This window comes from Typopeltis vanoorti, chromosome 15 (assembly GCF_054136105.1).
Source record: "Typopeltis vanoorti isolate ZY-2024b chromosome 15, IOZ_Tvanoo_1.0, whole genome shotgun sequence".
NCBI classification, from domain to species: Eukaryota; Metazoa; Arthropoda; class Arachnida; order Uropygi; family Thelyphonidae; genus Typopeltis; species Typopeltis vanoorti.
Genome location: NC_143563.1, coordinates 16,433,908 through 16,452,729, shown reverse-complemented (window position 1 = coordinate 16,452,729; position 18,822 = coordinate 16,433,908). Strand labels below are relative to the sequence as shown.

The window sequence follows — 18,822 nt, the reverse complement described above, 5'->3', positions numbered from 1 at the left end:
TTTGATCCTCTTAAGCACCCAAAAAAAAAAAAAAAAAAAAAAAAAAAAAAAAAAAAAAAAAAATAATAATAATAAAAATTATATATATATATATATACACACATTTCTTCTGCTCCCAATGTTTCACAAAGGACCTTTGAGTAGGTATTAGGAAATATTTCTCATAGAAATCTTCCACTCAGGCCCTGATTGACACATTGCTTTCAGCTCCATAAGTGAATTACTTGCCAAATTTTTTATCATTGGAAAGGGATCAGTTGTATTATTTTGCTGTAATGTTCCATTTCCCCCATGTAATTTTAGCATTTTGCAAAACTTTTCTTGTCACCTTTTCATATGCTTTTTCCAAATCTACAAAATCTTAAGTACTGACTCTTGTTATATTCCCACATTTTCTCATCTATTTATTGTAAAGCAAAAGTCTGATCCTGACAACCTCTATTTGGTCTGAACCCAGCTTTATATTCTACAAGTTGCCCTTCCACAACTTTTCTCAGCCTCTTTTCACATATGCTTGCATAAATCATGGAATATACCTGGAATACTTAGTAGAGAAATTCTTCTAATCCACACATTTTGTTTTTACTTTCCTTTTAATAGATGGGAACTATAAGTGTTCTACTCCAATTATCTGGAATTTGACCTGAAATATGCAGTGTAGTCATGCAAAACTTTTATCCTTCCATATTTTAGCATTTCTGGTTGAATACAGTCTGTTCCAGCTGCCTTTCCACATTTCAGATTATTGATAGCTTTTCTTATCTCAAGTATCAATATGTACTCTTGTTTGCATTTCTCTTGAATTTTCTATTACAGTTCTGTCACTGCTCGCTTCATTAACAGTCTTTCAAAATAATATTTTGAAATATTATTTTGAAAAGAAATACTTTCTAGAAAACACACAGCAGTGTTTTTGTGTGTGTCTTCTAGGAATCATATAGAAAAATCTTGAAATTACATAATGGCAGATAGAAGACATTTGCCTTGGCTGTTGAAGCTTCCCATCGTTTTGAAGGCCTTCATCCTGCAAAAAAAGCATTAGACAATTATATGTTAGATTGGAGGTGACATCTAGTGCTGCTGCTGATGAACTTTTTAGCAAAAGACATTTGAATTTGTAGTTTGTATTTCCATTTTGTACCTGATTTCCAGTGCATTGCCATGTAAGTTATACTTATTATACTGGTAGCATTAGATATAGTTCTTTGTTTTTCCTGGTGGACTGCCACTGAGCTTCCACCAGGAAAAACAAAGAATGATATCTAATGCTACCAGTATAATAAGTAAAACTTACATGGCAATGCACTGATACTCTACAGTACTTTAGATTCAGTTACAGATTATTGAGTCTATTAGATTACCATGTCTTCCTGGTCCTTTGGAAGAGTTCATTATATGTTTCATTTTTTCTTACCAGACCTTTGTGATTATAATCATAACCACTTCAAGGTTTAAATGTTAACTACAAAAGAATGGACACTAAAGTTCATGAATTTAAATAATAGTTTTTCATTAAAAAAATCCAGATTAGTAGTTTATTATAGAATAAATTGTATTTTCTCATGTGTGGTTTACTCTTCATGCACAAACTTGTATATAGAGAGCATTTGACACTTCTCATCAAGTTGCCTTTTATCCCATAGTACACAGCAGTTTTCCTTCATAGGTAATGTAAAATAAAACACCATGTAGTATGGTGAAAAACATTTTCTAGATCAGTTTTAACCTTCGTGAAGGCATCATTTAGTGGCATCTAGACTCACAAAGATACTATAGCTATCAGCAGCTGCGAGACTTCAATAAAAGTAAAAACTGGGAATTGACTAATTTTGAAGAGAATGTAATATGCAATATAGGGTGCAAGTAGTGAGAAGTTAGCTGCTCTCTATGTATAAGTAACTTAGCTATGAAACTTTTTGCAAAATTTTATTTGCTTATTCCTAAGTGCCTCCATAGTGCAATTGGAAGAACAACGGTACGTTGTGCCCTTCGATTTGAAAAGGCCTAAGTTCGCTTCCTGTCATGATGGAAGGAATCTTTATATGGACTTTTTCGATTGAAGGTGAGTTAGCCGATCTCATATGGAGGTAGCAGGGTTTTTCCTCCCTGAAACTCTGGTTTTTCATCCCGCATACAGACAAATCGGCCTTTCAGAACACGCAATTTACAGACAAAAAATACTAATTAAGGTGGTGGTGGGTGGTAGATGGCATTGATGTAGATGATTTGTTGTAGAGGTTAAGTGCAGTTGAAGAGACGGTGAGTTGTACAGTAGGTGTCCTCCCACGATGAGTCTTCAGACTCCTTGGAGGTGTCACGAATAAATTAAAACAGGTATGAATAAAAAAATGTAATTTCTTGCCAAGCATAATGTACACTTAACTAAAACTCTCCTACTGTTTTCTTAAATTCATATTAGTAGTGTCAGTGACATCATTACTATTAGGTTGATAAAAGTATGTTAAATAATCTGATTTTGATTATAAAGAACAGTTTTTCAGATTGTGCATAAATTTTTTTATGTAGAGAAATTTGCATTCACTTGCAAATACTTAAACAGTAGGATAATTACAATAATTGTTTATAAATTTCTTTAACATTATAGGCAGAACATTATGAAAAAATCCCTTGGTCAATGTTAGGATTTGAAAGCCTTGTGAAATTTCTTTTAGCAGTATTACCGAATGATGTAATAATAAAAACTTTGCCACCCTCAGGTAACTCTACTATATCAATTTTTGTAGTTAATGAAATAACTTTTTAATAATTGGTACCAAGTTTTTTAAATTTATCATTGATTCTTTACATCATCGTTTCCACGTTTTTTTATTTAGTCACAGAACACTTTATCTCACACTATACTTATAGAACACTCATATTTGAAATAATAATGTTTTTTAAGTATTGATAATTATCAAACAAAACACAGTTTATACAAGCAAGTGTGTTTAGTTATTCATTATATTTACTAGTTGTATTTCGATGGCAAATATGGAGTTCATTACAGTGCAAACAACATCCAAATTGACTTGATGTTTGCAGATGACAGTGCCATATTTACCGACACAGAGGCTACTGACATCCTTTATACTACATTGTCTGTATTGCCCAACCATATGGTCTAGGAATCAATGTGGTCAAGACCTAAGTTATGACCACAGATTGATCACAGGCTGATGTTTATCTTAATGGTGTCTAAATTGAGCAGGTCCATAAATTCAAAGATCTGGGGTCACTTATGCAGGAGAAGGAAAGTGGCATCCACCAAGTCCATAGTAGGATTGGTCAGTCAACAGAAGCCTCAAATGGTGCCTCTGAAAGGGAGCCAACATCTCCACCAAGACAAAAATTTGCCTCTTCCAGACACACATCATGCCAGTCCTCATGTATGGAGCAGAAACATGAATTTTGCTTGCATCAGACATGAACAAGCTCGAATTCTTCCAAATGGATGCCTGCAACAGATCCTGGGTGTCTCGCTTCTTGAACACCACTGTAATGAGACTATTCGGGCAAGGTGTGGTACCCAACCTGCTCTCAAAGGACAAATACAAAAATGTAGACTGCAATGGTTTGGTCATATCTGCAGAATGAACACCAGTTAGCTGCCTCACAAGCTGCTCTGGTGTGAACGACATGCCCTATGGAGAGGCATTTTTATATTTTTTTCCTACATTATTTTCATAAATACTTGCTACATATACTTTACTACATGTATAGTAATGTGAGCAAATATCAAAAATGGGGAACTCAACAATGAGACCTATTTGTGCTATGGTCTCACAGAAGGTTCTACTAAGGGAAGTGGAGGAATTTTTTGTCAAAAAAATTTGGGAAAAAAATGCAAAGCTAATAATAATGGCAAATACTTGTTGGATTTCTGCTCAGGCCATGGACTAATTTTTACTAACACTATACTCCAACATAAAATTGTGCATAAATTCACATGGAGAGAACAGGCAAGAAATAAGAAAAGTCTCATTCACTATGTTATTGTTGATAGTGATGTTCTTCACTGGTGCAGGACACTAGAGGGTACCAGAAATTGAAATTGATCGCCATTTAGTCTTGAGCAGAATAAAATTGAATTTCATATTGAAAAGAACATGTAACAAAGTTTTAAAGCAAAGAAAAGTTGAGCAGCTCTCAGATATGAACTGAAGACTAACATTATTTCATTATTATTATTATTATTATAAGGTTAAATATATAAATAACATTATTAGGTCACTCAGTTTCCTGGGATAGATCTGAAAACATTTTCCGTTGCAAGCATGAATTTGAAAGAAAGATAGTGGAATCCAGGGAGATCGTCCTTAATCCTGAACATTTGAACAGTAATTTGAGCTATAACATCCCTGAGAGCCATACTGCTGTTGTTTAATACTGGCGTTCTCGAGAGTCTACTACCACGCATACAATAAATAATGGCACGTAAATAGAACTGGAATTTTAATACAATATTTTTTATTTTTAATTATCTAACACAATTAACTGCTTCTCAGTTTCTTAATATCTTCAGTCTTTTATTGTTTCTTCTACCTACTAAGATATCTGATGAAGGCCATAATAAGCCGAAACTAGTTGTATCATTAAAGTTTTCTAACTTATTCTTAGTTTGTTAGTCATTAAATATCTTTTTTAAATATATGTATTAAACTCGCATAACAGATGTCACACCTATAACACAACAGTGCTTTGTGTATGTATACAAGTTAGGAAGAAAAAGGAAGTCTGTATTTGTTGGTTTAGGGAAGGCTATTTCCAAGCATTAGTAAATGAAATGAATGAAGTAAATGAGAAATTGTTGCAGTAAGTTTAGAGCTGAATTGTGTATGGATGTTGACTAGCAGCTACTAGTGTTCTTACATTATTAGATAAAAGTGAAGAAATCATGTTTTGGAGCAGCACCCATGAAAATACCTATTAAAAAGAAATGAGTTTGCAAGCAGAGCATCTATGAGAAAATGATTGGAGGGAGTTTATGAGGGAGGGAGTTATCTATTAAGCAGAATGTGCTTTTCTGGAAAGCAGTGAATATTCTTAAAGAGTTGCTCTATTCCAAATGTGAGAACCTTCTAAGATTGGGAAAATTTGGGATTATAAAGCATTTAGTATTAGGTATCAGATGTGTGTTTGGTATCAAGAGCCTTGAGAAATTATTAATTGATATAAGATGTAGTACAGAGAGTCAGAGAAACTAAATTATGATGGGAGGAATGATGAGAATATGTGTGTATGAGACAATGTCATGTAAATGTTAATGATAGATGGGCATTACATGGAAATGATTATAAGGATATAATAATTTTGTGTTTGTCTGATTCGGATTTATCAAGCATGTGCAAAGATTTCCTCATAAGTAAGGCACCAGATAAGAAGAGAGATCTGTCCACTTTGTTATGTAGACTGCAGCGAAGAGAACATAAAAAGCATGCTGAAACTTGTGTCTGTACACAAATGCTAGGAGTTTTTTGCTTTTGGTGAATACATTGAGATCTCAGATTGTAGGCATTAGTGAGACCTGGCTATCACAGACAGACATACTAACTGATATAGAGTGTATAAAGGGTTAGGAAGGATAGATAGGATAGGAGAAGAGGAAGTATGCTGCTAATGATATTAATGACTTAAATCCAGTTAGAGTTGAGACCTGTGATACACACACTAGATGGCTTTAAACTCTGTTTTTCATATAGCAATGAGTTTGAAGTCATCTGGTGTGTGTGGAGACTAACAATTTCAAATACATAGTGAGATGTTGTCACAGACTTAAAGGACTGGTTGCTAGTGACGAACATTACCAAATTAAGATGATGGGTGTGAAACGAGGAATCATAACGAGGAACTTTAACTATCCAAACATTGATTAGATACCAGCAACATCTCATGAGAAGAATGAAACTGAATTTATTGAGCTGTTGAAAGACGTCCTCAAGCAACGTGTAACAGAAGGAACTAGAGGTGAAAGCGTTAGATCTGATTATGGTGTAAGAGGAGGATTCATTTAAAGATTCAACTATTTTGCCTCCAGTTGGTGATAGTGATCATGCAGTACTGACTTGGGAAGTGGCTAAGTTAATGAATGTTCTATTCAGAAAAGGTTACATTCTGAACTACAAAGTAGGAAATTATGATCATCTGAGGATCATGATGCTAATAATATTGAATGACTTAAATCCAGTTAGATTTGAGACCTGTGACACACACACACATACACACTTGATGTGCCATGATATTGGTTGTTGGATGGGAAGGATATCAACAGTGCAAGGGAAGCATTTAAAAAACTACTTAAATGATGCAGTATCAGAATGCTTCCCTAGAGTTGGAAGAATAAATAGGATAGGCGTGAAATTGATATATAAGAGATTCCTAAGAGAAAAATGAAGTGGAAGGAATCTCATTGCACGTGGATGATTTTAATTATGAAATTTATTATAAAAAGTTGAGTCTAAAAAGAAGCTGGCTCTGCAAGCTAAAGACAACCCAAAAGAACTTTATTGTTATGCTGCAAGTAAAAGAATGAATAAATATGAAAGAATCAATATACTCACTGCTACCTCTTCATTGGATGAAGAAACTCAGGTGTCTGAAGAGGAGGTACTGGAGCTATTGCACAAACTGAATAAGAATTTGGCAATAGGGACTTATGAGATATTAGCATGGATGCTTGCTAAGAATGTTCAGGTGAACTGGCTATTCCTTTTGATTAGGCTATATAATTTGAGTCTCCAAACAGGGAAGATTCCACAGGAGTGTGAAGAATGTATAATAATTCCATTGCATAAGATTGGTGCAAAAATTGATATATCCAACTATTGACCTATTAATATCTCTGGAGTAGTGGTGAAGATTTTAGAAAAGTTGGTTAGGGCTTGCATACAGAAATGCATTGGCATAAAATCTGTACTTTGCAATGAATGGCATCAGTTTACTAAGGGAATGACATGTTTGAGCAACTTATTCACATTCTATAACAATGTTTCTAGTGGTAATTTCGTTATTTATTCCGTAAATTAATTACCAGTTATAACAATGTTACTGTTGAGTTAGAAAAGGAGAATGAATATATCACGATACATTTAGATTTTGCTACAGCAAACAGCATGGGAGACTCTTTCACAAATTGGAGAATATAGGATTGGATTATAAAATATTAGCATGGATAAGAAGATGGCTGACTGACAGACATATCAAAATGTGGTATATGGGGAATAAGATATACCCCATATATCACTGGCAGATATTTAAAAACAAAAAAAAAGTGCTATAAGTTAGCCAGTGGTATACTACAAAGATCAGTCCTTAGTCCATTGTGATTCAGTCTATACATTAATGACATTGGGAGGAATTTGACAGGAGACACAGCTATTTGATGATGATGTAAAATAGGCAGGGTAATCAGAATGTGGCAAATATGCAGTAAGAACGATTTGAATAGACTGGAACTGTGGGCATGTGAAAACCGTACAAGGAATGAATTAATGGTTTAATCTTCCAGAATTTTGTTTGCTTCAGAAACATCTCCAATATATAATATAAATTGTAACACATTGTTCTAGCTAGGAATAGTTTCTTCTGTGGATGCTGGACAAAGCTTGGGTTGTAATATGTTCTTTCAAGCCATCGTTGGCTGATCTTCCAGTCTGCCAATAATAGACCAACTTGGAGAAACAGAGAATCCTATACACACCAGGAACTGAGAGAGGAAGGAGTTGGTCCTTAGAGGAAATGGATAAGAGGAGCCAGTTTTAAATAGAGACTTGAAGGCAGTGCAGAGATTGTATTATTAATTCTGGCTGTATTGTCTTATATTATATAATCTATGTCAAGAAAATCGAGGATTGGGGAAGGATTAAGTAATTTGCTAATTCTTTTGGAAACATTTGAACAGACTGTCTCTAATAGTTAGTTTTCGTATTACCAGGTTACGATTTGGAAGATGTGTTATATATAATTATAAAGAATTTGTTATAAATTATTTATGAAATGGTTGATAATATTGAAATTGTACCATCTTTGAAATTTTTTAGCACAAGTCAAATTCCTTGTGATATTGGCGACTACCTTCTACAGGTGTAAATTTTACGCATATTTCACTTATAAAAAGTTGCAAACCAATTGTTTATTTTTATTTTTTAGTATTTTGCAGGCTAAGATAAGGATTAATAGGCTGTGAGCAAGGTTCCAGGCTATAAAAACCAAACTTAGTACTTTTCCAAGACACTTTAAGCCTTCAGTAGCAGGACAGTGGTCTCAGACCATGTATTGAAAAACATTTATCACTTCATGACTTAACATTCATGCTACAGTAGGAGTTTAGATACGTGGCCTGTTGGAGCGTGGGTTTGCTATTCATTCAACCAACACCAGGTCAGCATCAATAGCATACTTTGCCTGTTATCAGTATAATGGAAACCCATAATTATTAATACAATTCAGAGCTTTATGTTTAGAATCAGATATATGTAGAAAGTTTTTTTTTCTCATCGTCATCAAATTCCTGGCATGAACCCTTAAGGGATGTACAGGATATGATAGTACTACATGAAAAATTTACATCATTACAAACTTCCTATCTACAATTTTCCTCCAAATCAATCTGTTCCCTGTCGAGACTCCAACATTATCAGATATTGTATTTCTGTCTTCTAAGGCACTTTTTTACTGTATCAATCCACCTATATCTTGGTCTTCCTCTGGGTTTTTTTCTTGCTAAACTGGTAGAGAACGCTTGTTTTGCTAATCTTTCCTTTTCCATTCTGTTTAAGTGACCACTACCTGAGATTGGCCTCTGCTAACACATTCCTGGATGCTAACAATGTCAAGTTCTTTCCTAATATCTTTGTTTATATTATTGTTATTGATGCTATCTGATCAAGCCCCTAATCTTTCTTAAGGACTATCATATCAGTGGCCTCTAGTCTTTGGTCGAGTATTTTATTTCTTACTCAGCTCTCAGATCCAGAAGTTAAAATTGGCTTGAACACTGCATTGTATACAGCTAATTTAGTGTTTTAACTAATTTCTCTCTCAATCCATATAAATTTATTCAGTTCACTTCCTACCATACCGGCTATGTTGATTCTGCTGTCTATTTGCATATTTAGTTTATCTTCACAAAAATTGTGCATAAGAAGCTGAAATGTTTTACTTGTTCTATAGGTTCTCCATTCACAATACAAATGATATTTTCAATGCTTTTGCCTGTTTTCATTGTTTTTGTCTTTTATTGCTGACCTTCATACCATATCTATTACAACAGTTATTCAATTTAGTCAGGGAATCTTGCAGACTTGTACTGGATTTATTTAGAAGTATAACAGCATAACATCATCCGCATAAAGTAAAGAGCAGAGATTAACATCTCTTCCAATTTTGCTATCAGGTTTAATACCACTTTCCTTTATATTGTGATCCATATGGATAATGAATAACAGAGAGGATAATATACATCCTTGTCTGACACCACATTTAACATTAAACCATCTTCCTGTACTTCCTTCAGTTATGACTGCTGACTTACAACTCAAAGACTAAGTATTGCATGATATAATGGCCCAATGATGCCATACAACTGTAGTGTTTTGAATAGCTTTTCTCTTAGCACTTTGTCATATGCAGGTCTATAAAACTTAAAACAGATCTTTATTATATTCCCATGATTTCTCAACTATTTGTTGTAAAGTGAAAATCTGATCCTGACAGTCGTCTGTTTGGTCTAAATGCATTCTCAACTGTTTCTCAAGTATACTTGCATAAATCTTACCAGGAACACTCAGTAGAGAAATACCTCTGTAATTCTCACATTCAGTTTTATTTCTCTATTTATACATGGGTACTATGAGAGCTCTACTCCACTTATCTGGAATTTTTCCCTCTGTCCAGGCCTTCTGAACTATGCTGTGAAACCACCGTAAGACTTATACCTCTTTACATTGAGCATTTCTGATCGAATATCATCTAATCCATCTGCCTTTCCACATTTTTTCAGGCTTTTAATGGTTTTTTTCTACTTAAAGTAATGATATGTATTTTTCATTGCATTCTTGCTGTGTGCTTTTTACCACTGTGCTGTTACTGATTGTTTCATTTAGCAATTTTTCGAGTAATTATTCCATACTTCAAGGATATCTTTTTCTCCTGTTTTCATGTCACCTTTATCATCTGTAATTCCTTTTACACCACTTTTTCTTCCATTTCTGAGCATTTTCAACAACTGCCAGAATATCTTGCTGCCTTCTTGTTATTTATTTTCTTTGTTCTTACCGAAGTCTCCCCATGACTTTTGTTTAGCTAGTTTGTAAAACTAACTTTCTTAAATTTGTCTCTATATTCTCTAAGAGCACAAGCTGACTTATTTGCTAGAAACTTTTGACATTCTTTCTTCTTTTTCTTCATTGCCTCTTTAACTTCCTTCATCCACCGTGGAGTTCTGATTTTTCTATCCTTGCAGATAACCTCACCACATACCTCTCTGGCTGAATCAATGTTTTCTTGAGGATTTTGCACTGAATCTCCAAGGTTTGTTTCCTGTTCTCAAACTCTTTTTTTTTTCCTAAAATATTTTTGTGTCTGACAATTATTTCCTACTCTGCTATTTAGATCCCCAACAGGACCAACTTTTAATTTAGTCTATAGTTCACTTTTGAGAGCTGCTCAACTTTTATTCACTTTGAAACTTTCTTACATGTTCTTCTTTTCAATATAAAATTCAATTTTATCCTGCTCAAGGCTAAATGGTGATCACTTCCAATTTCAAATCTTCTGTACAATCTGGTGTCCTGCACAAGGGAGAAAACATTGCTATCAACAATAACATAGTGAGACTTTTCATATCCCTTTGTCTCTTCTCTCCATGTGAATTTATGCACATTTTTACATTGGAACATTGTGTTAGTAATAACCAGCACATTTCCTGAGCATAAATCCAACAGGTATTTGCCATTATTATTAGCTTTGTTATTTTCTCCAAGTTTTCCCAAAATATTTTTGTATGTCTGGCAATCATTTCCTACTCTGCTATTTAGATCCCCAACAAGGACCAACTTTTCCTTTTTCGTTGTGTCAGTTGCTTTCTTTAAAGCTTCAAAAAATTCCTCCACTTCTACCTTAGTAGCACCTTCTGTGGGACCAAAGGCACAAATAAGTCTCATTGTCCAGTTCCGCATTCTGATATTTGTTTGATATTACCTGCCATTCAAGAAGATTAGCCTCGTATTTGATGTTGAATACTATAGGTACTCCTTCTTTTCCCTGATTGTTATTGCCTGAATATAACACTTTGTATTTATTGCTCAGAAATATCTCGCCAGTTTTTGTCTTTTTTTTGTTTCAGTCAACCCTATTATGTTGATCTGGTACTTATCCAATTCCTCAGCTAGCTCCATGTCTTTGTCATTCAGACTTCTTATGTTGATAATACCGATCTTGAACTCTGATGTTGAGTTCAGATGTATTTCAGGATTTGTCTCAGTAGCTGACTATTCACTGTTCACCAAGGTTCCCTGGTAAAAACAACAGGGGGTCTTTGTTTAACCGGGTGACACCCCAGCCAGCATGAAATTTTGTCATGTCGGACCATCGTTTTATATTGTGGTTTAAGCCAATAAGAATACAGTTTGGTTGGCTAATTCCCAAATTGCTAGCCCGTCCTCATTCGTTCAGTATCCAGGTAGATAACTAACAGGGTGCACCACGAGAAGGTGAGGATTGGACTTTAGAAATATAACAGCATAACATCATCCACATAAAGTAAACAGCGGAAATTATCATCTCCAATTTTAGGTCAGAAGCGCTGGTCGGTTCTTTGCATTCCTTTAAAGGCTATGTGGAGATCTCCTCTCATTTACAGCTTTGACTCTTATCTCTTGGTTACAAATTAAATTAATCTTGTTCAGAAATTATATTTACTTGTTTAATCCTTTTTATTCAATTGTAAACAAACAAAGTTTGTACATGAGGCATCTTCACAACTAGGCTATATACAAATAGTCTAGTGTATGGCCTGCAAATTGGCTGTATACAAATAAAGGTTGACTACTTCAACTTCATGTTAGCTGCCTTAGTATCCCATAAGGCAAAGCACATTTCCTTTTTGACATACATAATGCTTTACATTGTGAATAAGCTGTTCCCCAGATGACTGCTACCAGGTGACCTTTTACTTATACCTTTGTATTATAAGTAAAGGGTCATCTCCAAAAAAAGAACTATGCAATCCTCAGTCATTCTGACCTCTGTGAGTCAGCCAAAGGATCAATTTTAACTCATGAACTCTCGATCACTTCAAGATATTCGGTGGTGGTTCCACTCAGTAATAGACAAACTCTAGCACTAAGAACTGCTCATCTCCCAGAAAAAACATCCAGTGAAGGGCTCTGATAAAGGCCCCATCAGTGGAAGCTACGAGGATTGTTTGAAAAGTTTGGTAAATTTCCAATGGATGCAACACAATTTGTTCATTTATACTAGTGTTGGCATGTGTCATCTTTTTTCATGACCTGTGTACAAAATTTTAGCTATGTGCAACGTGTATTACTCGTTTGGCAAACATTTAAAATGACCTTGTTTGCAATTTTCATAAAAATGGAGAAAAACGAGTTTCATGCAGTGATAAAACACTTTTGTTTGAAGAAGTGGACAGCTGCACAGATCAAAGCTGAGTTAGTGTAGCTCATGGGGACTCTTCACCAGTATTAAAGACTATTTATTTTTGTATAAATGAGTTTAAACGTGGTCGTAAGTCCATCGAAGATGAAGCGTCCTCTGGATGCCTGACTGAGGTCATTACGAAGGAAATGATTGACAAAATCTATGGTATTGTTATGGAAGTGTGTGAGATTGCTGAGATTGTAGGCATCTCAACTGAACAGGTGTATAATATCCTGCATGGAAAATTGCACACGAAAAAGCTGTGTGCTCGATGGGTGCCATGATTGTTGATCAACAATGCATGCAAAAAGACATCTTGATAAAGTGTTTGGCGATGTTTAATCGCAATTCACAGGAATTTTTTGTGTCGATTCGTGACTGTAAACAAAACTTGGATCCACCCACTACACATCTGAGTCCAAGCAAAAGTCAAAACAGTGGAAATTCCTGGTGAAAGAGCACCGAAAAAAAGCGAAGACCATTTTGTCAGCTGGGCAGGTGATGGCCACTGTTTTTTGGGATTCCCAAGGAATTATCATGATGGACTATTTGGAAAAAGTAAGACAATAACAGGAGTCTATTATGCATCGTTGTTGGACCATTTGAAAGAACTGTAGAAATTACAGCCAAGATTTGTGCACAAAAAAGTGCTTTTTCATCAAGACAGTGCACTGTTCCACACATCGGCCGTCGCAGTTGCAAACTTGCATGAATCGAGGTTCGAATTGGTTCCACATCCATCGTATTCTCCAGACTTTGCCCCATGCGGCTTCTTCTTGTTCCCAAACTTTAGTAAAATTTGGCTTGTGGGAAAAACTTTTCTTCGAATGAGGATATCATCAAAGCTGTCAATGATGATTTTGCACAATTTGACAAATCCTACTTTTTAGATTGGATGAAAAATTGGAAACTCGCTGGACCAAATGTGTAGACCTCGATGCAGACTATGTTGAGAAATAAAGGTGATTTTTTCCAATAAAATGTGTTTAACTTATTTTTTTACCAAACGTTTCAAACAACCCTCGTCATATAGGCAAGTGTCTAATGGCATGCAGTAATTGAGACCACTTCAGCAGGCCCTACATCCATGGAAAACCACCAGTGGGAGCCAGACCCAGAAGAGATACCAAAGTTGAATTAATGCAGAAATCATATTTCTCATATACAAGAGTAAAAAAAGGTATCACTTTATATTAAAATATTCTGGATCTGAGATAATTATAAATGTTCTTTTCATTGGTTAGAAATTAAATTAAACATTCCAAGAAATTCTTGTTTTAATCCATCTTTAATTCCTGTGTACAAGTATATTCATGCTTACACTTGGATAAAGGATTAAACAAGAATATAATTTCTTGGCCAGTTGAATTTAATATGATATATGGCTACTAATTAAGAATACAAAAGAAACAAATAACTGCTAAAATTTGACATTAGTCTGAACCTTTTCACATTTTTAATAATAAAAAAGTTAAAAGTACTAATTGTAGACAATACTGCATGAATAAAGGCTTTAATACGTAATCTTTTGATGGACATAAACGTAAAAATCTCACAAGTGTTTTGTTTGTGTTTGTTTTTTACAAGCTATGTGTTTGGTGAGAATTTTATTTTTTAAAAATTACATTTTGTTATGTGAATTGTTATTCAATATTGTAATTATGTGCTTAGTATTATTGGAACTGCCATGTGGTTAAATGGTGGCGATATAAAATAACTTACTTGTGGTTATATACCTATAAGTAAGTTATATACTGATAAGTAAGGTTGCTTACTGAACATCATTATTCTTAAGAAATAACGTAGAAGTGTTGAGTTTATAAAACAAATTACATTGTTTGCTGTAGTGTTCGTATGTCACTTTTACTGTGATCTTAGTGCTGTAATAATGGCAGCTGTGTGTGACATGGAGTTTCGCTTTGGTCTCGGGACTGGACATGCACATTGGTTCTTATATATATATATATTTTTTTTTTTTATGAAAAATATTGAATGACTAGAACCGAGGTTTAATTAAAAAGGTTTTAATATAAACACACTACTAGTTTCAGCCTGTAACAGCCTTCTTCAGGTGACATTATAAAAGAAAAAACGCTAAACATTGAGGGTTAAAAGACTATGAACATCATAGACAGTCTTTATACATAATTAGCATTAAAACGTTGATGGCCGAAACTAGTAGTGTGTTTATATTAAAACCTTTTTAATTAAATCTCGGTTCTAGTCATTCAATATTTTTCATAAAACTATGTATGTTAACCGAGTCAATGATCATTCTGTCATATATATATATATATATATATATATATTTTTTTTTTTTTTTTTTTTTTTTTTTGGTATAAGAGCTATTGTTCGGTAACAGAAAGGCAGGAAAGAATAGAGTAGGTAAGCAGGGGAGTTGTCATTCAGTAACAGCAAGATGGGAAAGTAAAGAAGAGGCAAACAGGAGAGCAGAGCCAGAGAAACTTAAATAATCTATGCAGTTTACCTTCAAAAATGTCGGAGAAGTTTTATATGCATTTAGAAATACTTTCCAAGAATAAGGAATAGTATTGCCAATTTATGCTGAATTAAAGGCATGTGAGATATATTCCTAGGAGTAATTTAGAATCTGTGGTGAAAGTTCTAGAATTGGAATTGTATTTGGAACTGCTTAAGTGGTATATTCCTGTTGTTTGTGAGACTTTTCTTCATGCCTATTTTGGATAATTGAAAGATAGATGTATTAAAAGAATCTTAATATAGCCAAGCGAGGTTAACTGAATGCTATTTTCAGTTTGTGTTTGTAGAAATATCTTGTTTTGTCTCTAACTTAAATAGAATATGAGAGAAAAATTATTTGAGCTTATTTATGTTAAAAATGGTCATTTAATTATTTCTTGTAGTTATTATCTGTTGTACATATGTTTAAAGCAAATATTTTGAATTTTTATATAATTGAACTTCATTATTTAGAACACAACATATTGGTCCTGAAGTCAATACACTGTCTCGGATACAAATCTTAAACATACTTACCATGAAAAAAAAAGAAAAAGTTGAATATATTGTTATTTTACTCCACAACTGTCTTTAAAATTAGGTTGGAGGTAGATGGGGAATAACATACTTGGAGCTGAACAAGCTCATACACTTATTAAAGTATAGAAATTTCACGCTTTAAAATAAACAATATCTTATGTCATATTTTAAAAATTTAATAATATATATGTGTTAAAATATCTGATAATATCAAGCAAATGTTAAACAATCCAAGTGACTTGTTGGCATCAGAACAAAAGAGTAATGTTACAATAAGATGAAATGTCATACCAGTTGGGGTCATTGCCTGGTTAAACAAGGTCCCTGTTGGTTTTGTCAGGAAGAAACATGGGCAGATAGTGAAAAGTCAGCTGCTGGTACAAACTCCAACTTAATATCAGAAGATTTGAAGATAGGCACCAATGATGTAAGAAATATCAGCAGGAAAGAAATGGAACTGGTAGAGGAATTAGAAAAGTACCAAGTCTATGTAATTGGTGTTAGCAAAACGTTTAAGCACCATTCTTATGAATAACTACAAAATGTTATATTCAGTCAGTAATGATTAGGGAAAGGAAGACATAGCTAATATTCAATGCTAAACACTTGATATCGCCTACTATTCAAGATTATATTAAGTAGAGCAGTGTGATCAAACATCAAAATGGGGGATTAGACAATGAGACTTATGTCTCTCATTCCACAGAGGTTTTTACTGAAGAGGAAGTGGAAGAACTTTTTTTGTCATTAGAGAGGGCAGTTAAAAAAAAAAAAAAAAAAAAAAAAAAAAAACTAGATCTTGTTGGAGATCTAAACTGCAGAGTAGGAAATGATTACAACACATATAGAAATATTTTGAAAAAATTTAGAGAAAAGAGCAAGCAGAGGTAATAAGTGTGTGCTCACTTTCTGTTTAGGGCATGGCATGTTCATTAGTAATACTATATTCCAACATAAAGATGTGTACAAATTCACATTGAGAGAAGACACAAAAAATAATTTATTGACTGTGTTATTGATAGTGATATCTTCATGCTGGTTCAGGACACGAGTATACGTGAGATTTGAAATAGGAAATGATCACTGTTTACTTTTGAGCAGAATAAAAATGAATTTCATATTGCAAACAAATAGTTGAAAAGTTTTTTAAAAAAAAAAATTAAGAAATTCAAAAACAAGAACTAAACATTTGTCAGTAACAGACTGAAGTAAACATTGATTCAACCAGAAAGGCATGTTGGGAAAAGGTTAGAAAAATTAGAACTTCATAGTAGACTCAAGAAGTTAAGAGTTGATAAACTTCATACTTCAAGTTAGTCATCATATGCTTCACGAGAATGCAGAGCAAAGCAAAACAATAAATGACAAGTAGTAAAAGCAATGAGTAAACAAAAACCATGGAAAAACTTGGGTAAGAATATAAAAGATAAATATCAGCAGTTAGGTAGAATGTTCTGTAGGCTATCAAAAAGCTTAGAAATGGAGGAAGAATACAATAAAAAGAATCAGATTCTTATGATACTCCTACATAGTACTGTACAGGGTCATGACATGAAAACTGGAGATATATACTCTAGATGTATAGAGTAATTACTTTGAGTGATTTGTTCCACTGAAACAAAATGATAGAATGATGGTAGAACTTATTCAAGAAAAATGCTGTCATGAGTGCATATCATAACTTAAGGTAGAAAACGTAATTAAAAACCTGAAATGTTCAAAGGTAAGTGATGAATCATATTAGAAGTAAGGATATTAGAGAGGTAGAGAGGTAATTGACTGTAACTATGAAAGACTTTAAGGAATTTCAGTATATCTAGGCTGTACAGTTACAGCCTAGCCTTATTAAACAGCCCCCCCCCCCCCCCAAAAAATCCTAGGTAATTTAGTAAGACAGAAAAAATACACACACACACACACACACACACACACACACACACACACACACACACACACACACACATATATATATAGTAATTTTTAATTAAACAAAACTGGTGAAATGAAGAAGAATCCTTTAAAAAAAGTTAATTCAGTCTGCTGCAGCTGCAGTGGAGCAGTTTTATGCATTTCCATTTTATTTTTCAAATTTCTGTGTTTCCTTTATTCTGTGATTTTTTTTTTTTTTGCAATTTGTATGTTTGGAGTTATCAAAAACCCAGGTCACTTCTTAAGAAAAGAATATCTTAAATCTTATGGAGTGATTGTAGATGCTGGTGTGCCTTAGAAGTGTAAAAAGCTTTCTTAATGGGGGAAAAAAAAGTGTAAAATGTGGAATTTTCAGGTTTTCTATTCATTCATTGAAAGAACTTATTCAATTCATTTCATACTAAAACTTTGAATTCATTACTCTGGACATGACAACATGACAATTTTAGAAGAAATGGAGTTGGCATTCATAGAGGAGTGTATCAAAAGTACATTTTGAGATGCAATTTGAGGTTGGGAATAATAATAATCCAAATCAGAATAAAGGCTTATTCAGTACTTGGGACTCATACAGGTGTAGTACTGCACCCACTACACATGCAAGTGAAGAGATAGAAGAATTTACAGTAGATTGCAATTGGTAGTGCATAGAGTGCTGGCAGATTGGGATACAAAAATGGGAGAAAAGGAAGAAAGAGGCAGTACTCATAAATTCAGTTTTAGAATTGAAGCAGGAGAAAGAATTTTGGAACTTTGTGAAAACAATCTTTACTTTCATCAACATAAAAGAAGATCGTACACATAGGTTTCACCAAATACAAATACAGAAATTAGATTATATTTTGGCAACAGAAGGTGAAGTGATTTCAAAGCAGCAAAAATACTACTTGAGTGCAGACTTATAATAGATGAATTACTCATTGCCAAAGTTAAATAGAAAATAAAGGGCTAAGAAGAAACAAAAGGACTGGTCAAATTTGATTTTAATCATAATCGAAGCCTTTAAAGCAGAAGTCAGAAAGGAGTTAAAAAGTTTGGATAAGGCAAGAAGAGAATAATTAAATGTGGGAAGAAATAAAATACATAGTAATAGAAGAATCTGATTAAATCAACAAGAAAGAAAGATTATAAATAGTAGCTGTCAGAACATATTGAAATAGCAGAAGAAAGAAGAAAAATGAAACTTCAAGGAAACAAAGAAAGGGTTAGATCAGG

At 33.7% G+C, this 18,822-nt stretch overlaps 1 protein-coding gene across 2 annotated transcripts in view; it reads left to right on the top strand.

Moving 5' to 3' along the window:
* LOC150098418 (tudor domain-containing protein 5-like) overlaps window positions 1-18,822 on the top strand; it is a 471,387-nt gene that overhangs the window by 95,084 nt on the left and 357,481 nt on the right. For both annotated transcript variants that reach the window (XM_090404821.1, XM_090404822.1), the window contains exon 6: window positions 2,606-2,717. In XM_090404821.1, coding sequence (XP_090260947.1) covers window positions 2,606-2,717 — 112 coding nt within the window. The remainder of the gene's footprint in view (window positions 1-2,605; window positions 2,718-18,822) is intronic.